Source organism: Hyperolius riggenbachi, chromosome 6 (assembly GCF_040937935.1).
Source record: "Hyperolius riggenbachi isolate aHypRig1 chromosome 6, aHypRig1.pri, whole genome shotgun sequence".
Lineage (NCBI taxonomy): Eukaryota > Metazoa > Chordata > Amphibia > Anura > Hyperoliidae > Hyperolius > Hyperolius riggenbachi.
Genome location: NC_090651.1, coordinates 237,758,499 through 237,775,686, shown reverse-complemented (window position 1 = coordinate 237,775,686; position 17,188 = coordinate 237,758,499). Strand labels below are relative to the sequence as shown.

Genomic DNA, 17,188 nt, shown 5'->3' with positions numbered 1-17,188 from the left:
GGAGTGAGGTGGCTAGTGGCCGGGCATAACAACCAGTGGGTGGGCCCAGGGAGGGGGGGCCCAGGCCTGATAATGTGTGAGGGGCCCCAAAATTTCTGATGGCAGCCCTGGCTGGTGGTAGCGGCAGAAGGATGTGGGTCCCGCATTCCACGGCCACTGTCTTCAATGCTGATCCTCCGTGCCAAACCCACCAACGCATCCTCCTCCTCAGAGTCAGAGCTGACATCCCCATCCTGCGGATGGTAGTCACGGTCCTTCATCCCATCATCAACATCACACCGCCCCTCCTCAAAACCCAGAACATCCTCCTCAAACTCTTTGCGGCTGACAGCCCTGAGTTCAATCGTGGCGCCTGGAGCGAAAATCTCGCTGACTGAAGGTAGGCTGCCCGCTGGGGTCGACACTGACACGGCAGACCTTCTGAGGGTGGACGTAATGTTGCTCCCTGTCCTCTTGCCCTTGCTGCCCCTCCCCCGGCTGCCGGTGCCAGCAGACATAGTACAACTTATACGTGATGATGTCACCAGATGATGCGGGGTACTTTTACGTTAATAAAATCGGGGTTGGACTTTAAATCAAATCAGCACGGAGTGACAGACCGCAGAGTAGAGGACAGACAGTGCACACTATCTGTCTAACTGTCACACAGACAATGCTCAGCACAGCAGCACTGCAGAAATCTGAAGTAAGCTAACACAGTACTGCTCTCTAACAACTAACTGCGGTACTAACTATAAAATACAATAACACAGTAATTCTATTCCCTAACCTATACTGTCCTGCTGGCCTGCACAGCACACACAGACACAGACAGGACCTAACTGAGTGAATGAAATCAAACAATTACAAGCTAGCTAGCTAAAAAAAACAATAGAACAATAGTGTAGTGAAGGTGATTAGCACTCAAAGCTTTAGGTTTATCACTGTATACAGCACTTGCTAAGCCAACAGCACTGGAGCAAGTCTGTCAGTCAGTGAGCAGCCAGCCACACAAGCAAGGACAATCTGTCTCATCATGCCAGCCCTCCTTATTATACAGGGGGGCTGGCCAGGGTTCCCTTCTGTGATTGGGTGCTAGGGCTTAGTCTGGGAACCCTCTGATTGCCTCAATGAGGTCGCTGGCCAGAGTTCCCCTCTGTGATTGGTTGCTAGGGCTTCTGCTGGGAGCCCACTGATTGGCTCAATGACATCATCTCCTTAGTTACAGTACCTGGATCCGGATATCCGCCGGATATCCGCGGGTATCCGGGGTGTGCGGCCAGATATCCGCATAGAGCTATCCGGATTTGGCCCCAGGTATGCGGAATCCAGATCCGGCCGGATAGCGGAAAAATGATCGGGTACCCGGGTTACCCGGGTATCCGGTATCCGGATGAGCATCCCTGATTACTAGTGAACACAGCTGTACTTGGGCTTCTGAAGCATACGTTCTTTTATTATATTTTCTTTCTCTCTGACCACCTAAGAGAGGAACCGCAGACCGCTATCAGTCATGGAAGAGACTAATATCCTAATGTCTTTCATTTATGAGAGACATTTACCCCCCCAGTGGGAGCAGATATTAGAAAATATCAGGGTTGTACCTCTGCAGACCATTCCAGAGAATGCAATCTTGATAATCATTCTTCCCAAGTGGAGATGCATACCACCAAAAAAAAACATTGTTTCTCTGACAGCCATCTCAGAGGAACCAGAGCCAGAAGATGACTCTCAGGCCAGTGTACAATCCAGCGATGCTGCTCAACAGAGCCTTAGGCCAGTGGGCGAATTTTGCACATTTTTTGGCCAAGTGAGAACATTTTTTGGCAGACTTGGTTCTTCTCATGTTTCCCATCTGAACACGGCACATGATATTTCAGTGGCAACAGCTCATGCAGGTAATAACTGTATACCATATATCATAGAATGTAAGACGACCTCATGTATAAGTTGACACTAATATTGCTCATAATGTGCTAATTAGGGTTGGTCAGAAATGCCCATTTTTAATTCCGAGGAAATTCCAATTTCCAGTTTTTCGTTTTTCCAATCTTTCAATTTCCGATTTACAGTTTTTCTGATTTCCAATTTTCGAGGAGTATTTTATGAATTATTTTTTTTGCGTCGGAAAATGCAAAAACTTTTTTTGAAAAATTGGAAAAATGGTAATTTGAAAAGCGGAAAATCAGTCTTGTGAGTGGCATAAAATTAAAATCTTGCAGAAAAATTCTGCATTCCAATGCTTCCGAGTTCTGTGATTGCACTAAAATTACCGAGTTGCGGTAAATCGGATTTCCACGGAATTCTGATTTCCATTTTCTAATTTCCGGTTTCCAAATTCCGGTTAGAAATGCAGAAATTTCAATCTCGCGGAATCTGAATGAGCATCGTTAGTGCGAATTATGATTTAGCAACATTTTGCGTAAGTTACATAGATACGATTATACTCGTAGGAAGAAAAATTGTAATCCCGAAAAATTACACAGAATTTGCATAATCACGACCATACACAACATTTTCATAATTACGATTGTTTTTGTGCTTAAATTTGCGTAATTGCGAAATTTTTGTAATTACATGCATTTTCCAGGATGTTTTTTTGCGTAAATTACAAGTTTATAGTTTTGTAATTTTGTGTAATTATGCTAAATTACGTGACATGTTTCGCCTGCTACAGGAAAGCCTGTTGTAGCAGGCGAAAAATGTCACGTGACACGGCTCCGTGACATCAGCGGACTTGTGTAACCTACGCAGCAGTTCAGCGCGCGGTTCTCTGGAGACAGGGAGCTCCATCTGGTAAATTCGATGCTGAGGAGCCGATCCTACATTCGGTGATGTGGAACCCCTCCTATACAATCCAACTTGGGGACTGAGGAAAGTTCGTGACAGCGGTGGTGAGAGCCCGAAGTGGCAAAAACCTCATAGACCTTGCATGGAAATGTTATCTGTGGCTGTATATGGCAGTGATACAAACCGGGTACAGCACATTGAGTGACTGAAGTGGAGGTGGCACATCATACAGGCATGCATATAAGTTGCTTTCATTGATGATAATCACCATTGAAGTGGAACATCTTTAGAATCTGTGTTTTGAATCGGGTTGTTGTGATAATAGGAGAAAGCTTGAACCTGTATTAGCGGAGCAAGTGCTGGAAATTGGACAGCTTTCACACTAACCCCTTGACTGCTTACTAATCTACAGTAACAAGGACTGGAATTGGTGCACCATAAGTGAGACTAGCTAGTGCACTTCTTTACTCAGCAGCAGTAATAAGGCGCCTAAAGGTTGTTGTGTGTATGTGTGTGGTTGCAGTCAGCTGACTTCATAACACGGCCGTGTAATTTTTTAGGGGGGGGGGGGTAAGGGGCTATATGTGGTTGCAAATTTTTGATAGATATTTAATAAAGAGAGAACCGTGAAGAAGACTTTTTTGGCTTTTGTTTTTGGAGCGATTCTAGAATACCACCAGATGGCATGTGGTTGTGTGCTTGGCACCAGTTCAGCACAGCAGTCTGAGCTCAGCGTTGGCATCCATGCATTGATGATAGGGAGCAGGCTGCAGACCACAGCACTACCCCAAAATGATTTTTCATGACATAAAACATGCAGAGCAGTGCTGGCCACACTGCACTAGCATTTTCTGTCAGCTCCTAGTGATAAACAGGAGTTTCACCTCTATTATTCTAGCTACATTTGTATATCTAGAGTTACACATGCATGTAAACAATATCAGGACATTCTTTACATGTAGGGGCACACTGCACTCCTTACACGCACTTCACACCATTATGCTCTGTTCCCACTAGAGCAAAGAATGAACTTTTTTTGTCAGTTCTCCACTCATTGCAAAGTGGAGAGTGAAGGGCTCCTATGTTATACATATCCGTGGCCTTAAGCAGACCGCAATCCACGATAATACCGGGCAAGGTGGATGCGTTCCCCCATATAGCCTATGATGGAGCACATGTGCCCCGGGTTCCAGCCGCATCACTGCGGACCATTGGAGCGGACATTATACTGTCCATTCCCACTGGCCACATGTGATGCGAAAGTAAGTGGGAAAGAGGCCTTACTGCTCAAAGCCATATACCCACAGGCCATATGACACATTTTATTCCAGGCTTCTATACATCTTTCAGCTGCCACCCATGTATGGTTGATAGTCAGGAACACATACATGGCCCAACAAACTAAAAATAACCCTGTCATTGAAAATGTGCCTGTAGGTAATGTTAGGTGCAGCCAAATGGTTTATTTAGATAAGGATACCCTAAAGCAGGGGTAGGGAACCTATGGCTTGGGAGCCAGATGTGGCTCTTTTGGTGGCTACATCTGGCTCACAGACAAATCAGTAGGGATTGATTCACTAAGCTACACTGCTCAAGCAGTGCAAATAAAATTTTCAAAGTAGGCACGCTACTGCTGTAGCATGCACTATTAACTTACTTGCACTCCCCCCAAATCGAACAGCTGCTCCAATTGTCCCACCCTGGACCCTGTCAGGTCCAGTGACTTTGTAGGACAAGACCCTGCACTTTGATTGGTCGAATAGGCTGCCTGACACTTGACAGGCAGCCTATTGGTCCAAAGTGCGAGGATCTCATCCTACAAAGTGAATCAACCCCCAAGTCAGCTAGCTAATTGTACAAGCTGTTAGTCTGTATTTCTCCTGTCTGGCTCTCAGTGAAATTGCTGATGTTGCTGAAACCCAAGAGAAGCTGAAGACGTGTCTGACACTTCCGCTACCCGTCAGATCAACTGTAAACACATCAACATGACAACAGGGACGTGAGCCCTCTGCTGCGCATGGGCACTGTCCCGGTTTGAAACATATTGTATGGCTCTCAGGGAAATACAGTTTGTAATATATGCTGCATTTATGGCTCTCTCAGCAAAAAAGGTTCCTGACCCCTGCCCTAAAGCCATGTAGCACTAAAAAATACAGACCATTAAAGAAATCCTGTAATAAAAAAAAAATACCCCTCTGGGGGATATTTACCTCATGAGGGGGAAGCCTTTGGATCCCAACGAGGCTTCCCCCGTCCTCCAGTGTCCCTCCATAGCCTGCCCGAGTCCCCCGAAGTGCGGAGATGTTAATATTTACCTCTCCACGATCCAGCGCAGGCGTACTTGTGGCTTTTCGTTCACGTAAGACGGAAATAGCCGAACCCAATCGATCTGCTCTACTGTGCAGGCGTGAGTCCTTTTGCGCCTGCCCAGTAGAGCGGATACGATCTGGCTGGGCTATTTCCGCCTAGACTTAAAGAGAACCTGTACTGAGTAAAAATATTTAAAATAAACACGAGGTAACTTCAAAAGAGCCGCTAGTGCACCTGTGCAGGAATGTTCCTACTACTGCGCGATGGCCTCGTAGCCCAGCCGCCATACTTCAGTAGCGTGGCTGCTACTACGTTAACTACCTCTTTAACCCCTAAGCCGCCATGCAGGCTTAGATAGCCAGATTGCGGAGGCAAGACTGTGTGGGACGTCACACTGCTGAATTATACCAGCCCGCTTGGTACATGATGTGGGGGGGGGGCTCTGGAAGAGAGGGGCGGCCAAGTCTCCCCCTCTCCCTCAAAGCCCTTGTCCAATGTATGGACAAGAGGCTCTTCGACCAGGCAGAGGTGGGGGCCGTTGATTCCCTGGGGGGTTCAAGGTGGCATTTAGAGGTCCCCTTTAACAAGAGGATCCCTAAATACCTCCCCAGGACATAAAAATCGAATATGAAATTTCGTATTAGGCTTCAGAACATCGTATTTCAACTAAATCAGAATTTGGCTGTTCCGATCAACCCTACCTTTCACTATCCCACAAGCACAGTACAGTACAGTACAGCACAGCTGTAGCCAACACAAATAACGATCATAATATAGCATTCTTGCGTCTTAAGGCGCGTACACATGCCATACCACCACCAACGATGGGTCTGCCAGACCCTCCCACTGGGCGGACGTTCAGCCGACAGTAGCACGTGTGTACGCGCTGTCAGCAGACTGATAAGGCTGTTTCTGAACGAGCTGCTGCACATGCTACTGTCGGCTGAATGTCCGCCCAGCGGGAAAGTCTGGCGGACCCGTCGTTGGCGGCTGTATGGCGTGTGTACGCGCCTTTACTTGTAAGCTATTTAGTAATAGGGTCTTAAGTCCCCTTGTAAGCAGAGCTTAAGGTCACACGTGGCATGATAAGATACACGTGTGTGTGTGTGTGTGTGTGTGTGTGTGTGTGTGTGTGTGTGTGTGTGTGTGTGTGTGTGTGTGTGTGTGTGTGTGTGTGTGTGTGTGTGTGTGTGTGTGTGTGTGTGTGTGTGTGTGTGTGTGTGTGTACAATACCTGTTTAGAAACTTCTGGTCCCTTTTAATTTGTTGTTCACTGTGAAGGTGAACCAATTAGATCCGTATCTCTAAAGTCAAGAGAGTCTGCAGAGGGCATTTCTCCTTGATAATAAGTATAAGTTATAAAACTAATACTATTGTGACTGTATAAACAATTCTGATAGTGGGATGTAGCTAAAAAGTTCAATAGGTCATCATTTCTCTGTGTGGGAGCGAAACAGTCTTAATATCAGTCAGTCCTTTATTCTGGTTCAATCTACTACAAACATGAAAATTTACAAAAACATAATCCCACTGCTGGTGCTGTCACAGTTTAAAGCAGAAACCGACCATTTTGGTCCGGTATCTTCATATATATACTTTGAAATTTGATGGCAAATATTAATCTGTGGCTCTTTTTATCTCCAGAAACCAGCGAAATACCATCCACCAGCAGCGCAAATACAGATCCCGCCCCTCTGGCCGTAAGGACATTCACATTCCACGAGTGCCTAGGAAAGGGAGCTTTTGGGAAGGTAAGTGATGAAGCAGATCTTTTTTCTTACGTCTCTATGCTGTATATTGTTCATGCTGCGGTGAGAAGCTCTCTATTATAGTAATAAGCAATGATGATCTAACAAACTGTGTTTTCCAGGTGATGCGAGTGTCACATCCCGCCACCAACCAACAGCTGGCAATGAAAATGGTGAAGAAAAGAACACTGGTGAATACATCTTTCAGCCCCTTTGTGGAGCGGGACATCCTACGAGTAGTCGAGGTCAGTCCCTTCTTCACGCACGCATTTGCAGCATTCCAAACAAAAGTAAGTGACTCTTCCTTCTACTTAGATTTTGAGAGAGTTAGGTACAAAAAGCTCAACCAGGGGCATCACTACAAATCATGGGCCAACCCCCCAAAAAAACTTTGATAGGGCCCCCTTAATGTTGACACGCTTTTCCTTGCCTACCCCGGTAACCCTCACAGCCTAGGGCCCATAATGCAAAGGTCATAAAACAAGTGTGGGCATTATACTCTTCACACCCATAAGAAGTGTATCCCACTCAAACACCTGATTTGTAGGATGTACTATTATGACAGAGGGAGTGAATTAGAAGTTGGGACTCCTATACAGGTCTAGGCCCACCTGCAGTCACAGGAGCTGCTCTGTAGCTACGCCCTTGAGATCAACTATTTTTCCCTGTTCACACTTATAAGAATTTGCATGTGCTGTGGGTTTTTTTTGCATGTGTCACACAATGTATTTTGGATTTTTTTTCACAGTTTAACCATTTTTCTGTGCCAGTTTTTGTACGTTTTAAAATCGCACTGCAGATTTTTTTAAGTGTGATAAGCATTTAAAGCTAATCAATGAGAATGCAGAAAAACCATCTTTGTGTCAAAAATCGCTTGCAATTTTGAAGTTAATTAGATACAATTTCATGTCAGTTAGTTATTGGTATGCATAGAAAAATCCAGAATCTAAAATTTGCATACAAGCGCACACAGAGAAAAATACCCTCCAAAAATCGCAAAACAAAGAATCATGCATGAGAAAAAGACGTAAAATCAATTTCCTATGTATACTATGATATACAACCTAATGGCTATTAAGCAGTAAAGAAGTCTCACTTGCCCACTAAGGGTGGAGATCCCTCATTCCTTGCAGAGAGCTCTGGTGGAGATCCTTGGGACCATATGCAAGTCACTTTTTCTCCTAAGTTTTTTTAGGAGATAATGGCCTCATTTTACCAGAGGAGAGTTACTAAGTGATTAAAGGTCGGTATTTTACATTTTTTTTTGCAATTCACCACTGTGTGAGGATAGTTAGAGGAGTGTTCGGTAGCAGGTGATAATGGAGCGATAATGGGGTGATATTAATGACAAAACCGAGTGAAAAACGGTCGGTAGTTATGCGGTGTTAATGATTTGCATGTGATACTTTGCCGCTCTGGGTGCTGGAAGTAAAGGATTGTGGGTAGGAGGAGGTTATTACCAGCACGTGACCGCAGAGGGTTTCCCTCCCTGTTTTTGACCCTCTTCTTCCATTACAAATCCCTCCCTCCGTTCTGCATATTAAAGGACCACTATCGTAGGCTGACCAGATGTCTTTTTTTACCCCGGACAGGTCCTCACAGGTTTTTGAAATGTCTTGGGTGAAGAGAACCGAACACAGAGCGAGTCAGAAGAGCCGATTGATGAGACAGAGAGCCGAACAGCCAAGACTCAGTCCAGTGTTTTCCCCAGAGCCTATCAGCTGGGCAGTAGTGTTGTCCGGATCATGAACGATTCGGATCTTTGATCCGGATCTTTTTTGTGAGTCGAATCATCCGGATCATTACAATGAACGAATGATCTGGATGATTCGACTCACAAAAAAGATCCGGATCAAAGATCTGAATCATTCATTATCCGGACAACACTACTGCCCAGCTGATAGGCTCTGGGGAAAACACTGGACCGAGTCTTGGCTGTTCGGCCCTCTGTCTCTTCAATCGGCTCTTCTGACTCGCTCTGTGTTCGGCTCTCTTCACATTTCATAAACCTGGGAGGACCTGTCCGGGTAAAAGAGGACATCTGGTCAGCCTACACTATCGCAAATCATTTAATTTTTAATTACCTCACTGTAGATATAGTAAGTGTATAGTGTGTGTTTATTTTTGTTTTTTGTCATGGCCCTTTAATTTTTCACATCTCACTGTAATCTGTTTCCGTCGGTCCCTGACCTAACGCTGACGGACTTTTGTAACTGAAAAGTCATTGCAGGGGTAGCCTTGTCAGGTTTTGAAGAAAAAAAAAAACAGATGGTTTATCCCTGCTCTCCCTAACTACTCAATCTGTACAGTTCGAGCTCACCTCCTGCCCTTCTCCCATCATGAGCCGTTACTGCAGAAGGACCCCCCCCACACACACACACACACACACACACACACTCAGGCATCCCGCAGGCATTGAGGGAGGCAGCTGTCAGCACAGACTCTGTTGCAGTGAGCCGCTTTCCTTCTCCATCCTTTTGCTGCAGGTTTGCCAGTGACAATATGCAGGTAATAATGAGATGCTGTGTAGTGTTGTCCGGTTCATGAGTCATTGGTTCATTTGAGACGGTTCTTTCCAGTGAGTTGAGTGATCCCAGGGATTCAATGAGTTGAGTGATTCAGCTGTGTGTGTCTGCAGCTGCAGTTCCTGTCTCATCCACTGAGTTCAGTGTAATGAATCAGATCACTCAACTGACAGGAAAGAACCGGCTCAAATGAACTCATCACTACACATCCTCTCATTACCTGCACATCATCACTGACAAACCTTGGGGGGGGGGGGGGACTTTAGCAGTAACATCTCATGATGGGGGAAGACGGGCAGGAGGTGAGCTGGTACTGTACAGTTTCGGTAGTTAGGGAGAGCAGCACAAGCGTCATGACGGGGGTGCGGGTGGTGCGACCTGCACCAGGTGGGGTGACCCCAGCCGCCCTAGAGGGGGTGCGCTGTAATGGAGGGGAGAGCCGCAGCCACGGGGAGGGCAGCCCGACCTCTCCTAGGGCTGCCCTCCGTGCTTCCCCCTCCAGACTGCGGAGAGCAATGTACAGGGAAGCCTGTATTAAACTACTCACCTACCTGGTTCCAATCGCCGCTCACTAGCCGCCAGTCTCCTCTCTGTATACGCTGATACACACACTGCTTCCTGTTTATCCGGAAGCAGCATGTATATCAGCGTGTATGCAGAGAGGAGACTGGCGGCTAGTGAGCGGTGATTGGAACCAGGTAGGTGAGTAGTTTAGTACAGGCTTCCCTGCGCATTGCTCTCTGCAGTCGGGAGGGGGGAGCACGGAGGGCAACCCTGGGAAAGGTCGTGTTGCCCTCCCCCCGGCTGCGGCTCTCCCCTCTATTAGGGGGGGCACCTACCTAATACTGGGGGGCAGCTACCTATCTAACCTATACTGGGGGGCACCTACCTAATGTAACCTATACTGGGGGGCAACTACCTATCTAACCTATACTGGGGGGCAGCTACCTATCTAACCTATACTGGGGGCACCTATCTAATCTAACCTATACTGGGGGGCAGCTACCTATTTAAGCTATACTGGTGGCAGCTACCTATCTAACCTATACTGGGGGAACCTACCTAATCTAACCTATAATGGGGGGCACCTACCTAATCTAACCTATACTGGGCAGCAGCTACCTATCTAACCTATACTGGGGGCAGCTACCTATCTAACCTATACTGGGGGGCACCTACCTAATCTAACCTATACTGGGGGCAACTATTCTGGCTACCAATATTAGCCCACTGCCTTACTGTTACAGTTACATTAAGTTACCCCCACCCATTTGATGTCATGTCCACGCCCATTTTTTTGCCGCTGCGCGCTCCGCTTTTTTTTGGGGGGGGGGGGGGGGGTGTCGGTAAATTATCCGCACCGGTTGTCAAACACCCTAGCTATGCCACTGGAGAGCAGGGATAAACCATCTGTTTTGTTTTTTTTTCCAAAACCAATGACTTTTCAGTTACAAAAGTCCGTCAGCGTTAGGTCAGGGTCTGACGGACACAGATTACAGTGAGATGTGGAAAATTAAAGGGCCATGACAAAAAAAAATTACACCGCAAGGCTTCCATATACTTACTACCTGTATATCTACAGTGAGGTCATTAAAACTTAAATGATTCGCGATAGTGGTCCTTTAAGCATATTAAGCAATATTAAGCATTTACAATATTAAGTGGATGGGTGAAATAGAAGAGGTATTTGAAAAATGTATCCAAATACCTCCTTCATTTCATCCGTCCACTTAATATTGTAAATGCTTAATATTGCTTAATATGCTTAATATTGTAAATGGGCTGCCTGAAATATGTACAGTATAAGCTGTTACTGTCTGCTGCTAGTAAACTAGCTGCAGAGTGAGCTGCAGCTGCTGTACGAAAAAACCACATATCGCCAGTTACATTCAGGAGATACATAGATCTAAAATAACCAATGGTCACACACCCTTTTTTCCCTGGTGAATTGTGATTTGAGAAAAAATAACGAATAACTACTGACTATTTAACGCACATGTATTGCATGAATTTTGCACGAATTTCGACGTGTCGGTATTTCAGCCTATGTTTCTGGAGAATTACTCTTTTGAGTTATCACATGAGATAATTTACCGACCATGTTATAAATAGTTCGGTAACCTCTGGTGAATTGACGCCAATGTAACATTAGAGGATACTGTCGTGGGATCATTTCTGAGGATATTGGCGTGGGAACATTTTTTAAAGGTGCAGGTAAGTATTTCTGGTTTTTATTTCATTTAACCCTTTGTGGAAATGGTTAAGGAGTACTTTGTACCCCTATACTCATTTCTCCTGGGAGGTGGACGGGCATCTGGGGGTCCCCTTCTTAAGGGGGACTCCCAGATGCCACCATGAACCCCCCCAGGGAGTCGTCGCCCCCGCATCCACCTGGGGCAAGGGAGGCGGGGAAGAGCCCCTTGTCCATGGATTGGAGCCCCTGGAGCCCCCCCATACCAGGGACCATGCGGGCTGGTATAGCTCAGGGTGCAAATCCCCACTCGGCTGGGGCTCCGCATTCTGGCTATCCCAGCCTGCATGGGTGACAAGGGGTTAAAGAGGCGGGGAGGGGGGATCCCACATCGTTTTTTTTTTTGAAATGTCAAACAATAAGCAAAAAAAAAAAATGACATTTACCGTATATACTCACATATAAGCCGACCGCATATAAGCCGACCCCCCAACTTTTCCCTGACAAACCAGGGAAAAATGATTGACCCCCATATAAGCCAGGGGTAGGAAATGCTGGATTGGTGCAGCCCCCAAGTGTGTCCCAGTATAGCTAGTATAGTGCCCAGTATGGGTAGGTAGTGCCTCAGTATAGCTAGTATAGTGCCCAGTTTAGCTAGTATAGTGCCCAGTATAGCTAGTGTAGTGCCCAGTATAGCCAGTGTAGTGCCCAGTATAGCCAGTATAGTTGCCAGTATAGGTAAGTAGTGTCCAGTATAGCTAGTATAGTGCCCAGTATAGCTAGTAAAGTGCCCAGTTTAGCTAGTATAGTGCCCAGTATAGACAGTATTGTGCCCAGTATAGCCAGTATAGTGCCCCTAGCTAAACTGGGCACTTTACTAGCTATACTGGACACTACCTACCTATGTAGGTAGTGTCCAGTATAGCTAGTAAAGTGCCCAGTTTAGCTAGTATAGTGCCCAGTTTAGCTAGTATAGTGCCCAGTTTAGCTAGTATAGTACCCCAGTATGGCTAGTATAGTGCCCCAGTATGGCTAGTAAAGTGCCCAGTTTAGCCAGTATAGTGCCCAGTATAGGTAGGTAGTGTCCAGTATAGCTAGTATAGTGCCCAGTATAGCTAGTAAAATGCCCAGTATAGCTAGTATGGTGCCCAGTATAGCTAGTATAGTGCCCAGTATAGCTAGTAAAATGCCCAGTATAGCTAGTACAGTGCCCAGTATAGGTAGGTAGTGCCCCAGTATAGCGCTCCCCCCTCCCCGCTCCCCCCGCGGCCGCCGCTGCTATTACCTGCTTAGGCAGCGGCCGCTTCCTAATCCGCGTTCCCCTTCTCATGTTGCAGAGTGTATCACAGCAGCGCATCCGGCGCTGCTGCTGTGACGATGCAGGGGGCAGGAAAGAGTGCGGCTCCCTGTAGCGGCAATCTGTATCGCCGTTACCAGGGGAACCGCTCTTTCCTGCCCCCTGCATCATCACAGCAGCAGCGCCAGACGTGCTGCTGTGATACACTCTGCAACATGAGAAGGGGAACGCGGATTAGGAAGCGGCCGCTGCCTAAGCAGGTAATAGCAGCGGCGGCCGTGTGGGAGAGCGGGGAGGGGGGAGCGGGGCGCGGACCACCCGACCACTAGACCACCAGGGAAGACTCGCATACAAGCCGACCCCCCAACTTTTGACCCCCTTTTTGGGGGTCAAAAATGTGGCTTGTATGCGAGTATATACGGTATATACATGTGAATACATGTATAAATACATGTACACACACACATATACATACATATATATATATACATATATATATATATATATATATATATATACATATATATATATACCGTGTTTCCCCGAAAATAAGACCCTGTCTTATATTATTTTGCCCTTCAGAAGATGTGCTAGGGCTTATTTTCGGGGAGGTCTTACATTCCGGGGGGTAGCCAGATCTCCCATTAGTATATAGCCAGATTCCTCCTGGCTATAGCTAAATCCCTATTATATAGCAATTGTACCGGTATATACCGGTATCCTCCTTATATAAGGATTAGTGCCAGGGACATAGCCGGCGCTGGGGACCTGCTCCCTGACCCCCCCGCCCGCCCGTTTGCCCGCTCGTTTGCCCGCTCGCTTGCCCGCTTTACCTCCTAAGTTCTATGCTCCCAGTCCCCTCCATTAAGGAAGTCCGGATCCCCTGCTGCTTTTGCTCCGCATAATTCACTCTGCAGATTAGCGGTAAAGGCAGCTGTTGTAGTCTGGTAAGCGCTGCCCTGAACAGGAAGTTATCTCTGTTTACTTCCTGTACAGGGCGGAGCTGTTCCCGGACTACATGGCTGACGTCACCGCTGATCTGCGGTGTAAATTATGCGGAGGTTAAGCAGCAGGGGATTCGGACTTCCTTAATGGAGGGGACTGGGAGCATAGAACTTTGGAGGTAAAGCGGGCAAGCGAGCGGGCAAACGAGCGGGCGGGCGGGTCAGGGAGCAGGTCCCCAGCGCCGGCTATGTCCCTGGCACTAGGCCTTATATAAGGAGGATGGCTTATATTTCGAGCATACTCGAAATATAAGCTAGGTCTTATTTTCAGAGTAGGTCTTAAATTCGGGGAAAGACGGTATATATATATATACATATATATATATATATATATATATATATATATATATATATATATATATATATATATATATATATATATATATATATATATATACATAAGCCAAGGGATGAGCAGCGCAAACCGAATTTTATGCAATACTATGCAAAGCATGCACGCTGCACTGGAGAACCCCAATCTCCATAAGAAATATATAAATACAGAGGGTGCTGCAGCACACAACAGGAAAACAGTGACAGGGGCTCTTGGTTACGCTTTAACGCGTTTAAGCTCACCAACTGCGCCAAAGTGTCCCCGATCTGGTGAGTCCTACTCTAACCAGGCAAAAATGCTAGTTTTTATCAGCGTTCTAGTGGGAACCATGCCAAAAGCCCAGGGGTCAGCTAAATGGAAGAAATGAAATTAAAAACACCTCACCTTCTACTAGCTACTAACTGAACTATGAGTACCGCTTATTTATATGCTTAACTGTGCTAGAGGTGGGCGTGGTTATGCACGCTCACAGGGGAAAAAAACATAAGCCAAGGGATGAGCAGCACAACCTGAATTTTATGCAATACTATGCAAAGCATGCACGCAGCACTGGAGAACCCCAATCTCCATAAGAAATATATAAATACAGAGGGTGCTGCAGCACACAACAGGAAAACAGTGACCGGGGCTCTTGGTAACGCTTTAACGCGTTTAAGCTCACCAACTGCGCCAAAGTGTCCCCGATCTGGTGAGTCCTACTCTAACCAGGCAAAAATACTAGTTTTTATCAACGTTATACTGGGAACCATGCCAAAAGCCCAGGGGTCAGCTAAATGGGAGAAATGAAATTGAGCGTGCATAACCACACCCATCTCTAGCACAGTTAAGCATAGAAATGAGCGGTGCTCATAGTTCAGTTAGTAGCTAGTAGAAGGTGAGGTGTTTTTAATTTCATTTCTCCCATTTAGCTGACCCCTGGGCTTTTGGCATGGTTCCCAGTATAACGCTGATAAAACTATCATTTTTGCCTGGTTAGAGTAGGTCTCACCAGATCGGGGACACTTTGGCACAGTTGTTGAGCTTAAACGCGTTAAAGCGTAACCAAGAGCCCCTGTCACTGTTGTCCTGTTGTGTGCTGCAGCACCCTCTGTATTTTTATATATATATATATATATATATATATATATATATATATATATATATATATATATATATATATATATATATATATATATACATACATACATACATACATACATACATACATACATACATACATACATACATACATACATACATACATACATACATACACACATACATATATACACACATACATATATACACACATTATTTATACTTATAACAAAAGGTGCATGGAGCCGTCGCTAAAGTATTCAAAAAGCTATTTTGCTTTTTAATGTTAAAACATTAAATAGCGTTTTAACATTAAAACGCTATTTAATGTTTTAAAATTAAAACTCAAAATAGTGTTTTAAACACTTTAGCGGCGGCTCCATGCACCATTTTTCCCCGGCGCCATTTTGGGCTGTCACTGCTTAATAACCACACGCTCTCATATTATAACTGTGTTACAGCTTGATGTTGGCTAGCAGAATAAATGTTTTGGGGCTTAATATCACCTTTCCTTTATCAGAACTTGTATCCTTTTGTCTTCTACTTAGGACTTCATCTGTTTTGTCATGGAATATGTGAGTGGTGGACGCTTGAGAGATTTGATAGACACCTGTGTTCTATTACTGGATGTACTCAGGCCAAGGTAAGAGGACAACAGCATATTTCTGCATTTGGAAGATTGGAAAGTGCTATTTAAAGCACATGTCTAGCTAAAATTTGTTTTAAAATCATCTTATTAACCACTTTACCTCCCTTGCTACGCTTATCTACTCCCCACAAAACTTTACTTGAATCTCAGGGGAGTAGATAGGCGTACTTGTGGTAAACAGTGTGCTGTATGCCCAATAAGCTATCTGATTATGTATATAGGGTATCATTTTAACCGTGACAAGTGAGAGAATAGATTTTGTGGTGTTTGACAACTGAGGGATAAGTCATGTGATTTTTTTTACCGGAAAACTGAATGAAAAGCAATAAAACTGGTATTTACATGTACTCTATACCCCTAAATAAATACTAGTAAAAAAAAACAAAAGTGACATCATTGAAAAGAGAATACATAGTTACCCTAGGGACTTAGCTTTTAAAATATGTATGCCATGAGAGTGTATTACTGTTAATCATGAAGATAAGGGCTTTTTAATTACTGATAGAGTACAATGAGAAAACAAAAAACACAAACCAGAAACTAATATATTATCGCCATACATTGTACTAGGAACATTATTTAAATGTTGAGATAACCAGGACAAATTAGCAAATACAATGTGTGGGTTTTACCTATGGTAACATTGTTTATTTGAAAACTATAGTGCATGGAAATGGAGAAATAGTGTATTTTTTCTTTTTTTTTCTCATTTTTCCCTTTAAAATGCACAGATAATAGCATAATTACTAAAAGCAAATATCACCCTCACAAAGCATAATTTGTGGCAAAAAAAACAAGATATAGATCATTTACATCTGATGAGTAGCAATAAAGTTATTGGTGAATGAATGGGAGGAGCGCTGAAATGTGAAAATTGCTCTGGATTTTAAGCAAAAAACCCTGTGGAGCTGAAGTGGTTAAGTGGTCATTTGCAATACAGAAAGGCATTTTTAAGTGTACACAGTTCAACATACCACCATTTTAAACTGAATAAGCACTTCCCTATATTATATCTAAAAGGATACCAGTGCACAAATGAATGTGAGAAACGGGTGAGCTGTCCTGATGCTCACTGTGCCCCCTGTTCTCCATTCTGTCCCCTATGCTGCCTGTAATTGCCCTCCGGCACCCTCATCCGATTGGGTGGGTCGGGCATCACTGCACCTGCGCTGGCCCAGCTGCACGCGTTCTAAATACACAACCACGTCCGGGAGTGCTCTGTGCATATGCATGATGTCACAATGATGCCCCTGGGGGTGCCTAACCCTTAGACCCCCCCTAGTGG

General features: G+C 45.1%; 1 protein-coding gene across 2 annotated transcripts in view; it reads left to right on the top strand.

Annotated features, from left to right (window-relative positions):
- Positions 1–1,183: 1,183 nt before the first annotated feature.
- The window catches only part of LOC137522687 (protein kinase C delta type-like), a 30,796-nt gene continuing 14,791 nt past the window's right edge, over positions 1,184–17,188 (top strand). Inside the window, exons 1-4 of one of the 2 annotated variants that reach the window (XM_068242753.1) lie at positions 1,184–1,877; positions 6,723–6,829; positions 6,949–7,071; positions 15,803–15,897. In XM_068242753.1, the coding sequence (XP_068098854.1) occupies positions 1,493–1,877; positions 6,723–6,829; positions 6,949–7,071; positions 15,803–15,897 (710 nt within the window). In that variant the 5' untranslated portion in view covers positions 1,184–1,492. Of the gene's footprint in view, positions 1,878–6,722; positions 6,830–6,948; positions 7,117–15,802; positions 15,898–17,188 lie in introns of both variants that reach the window. The other variant, XM_068242752.1, reaches the window with a different exon arrangement.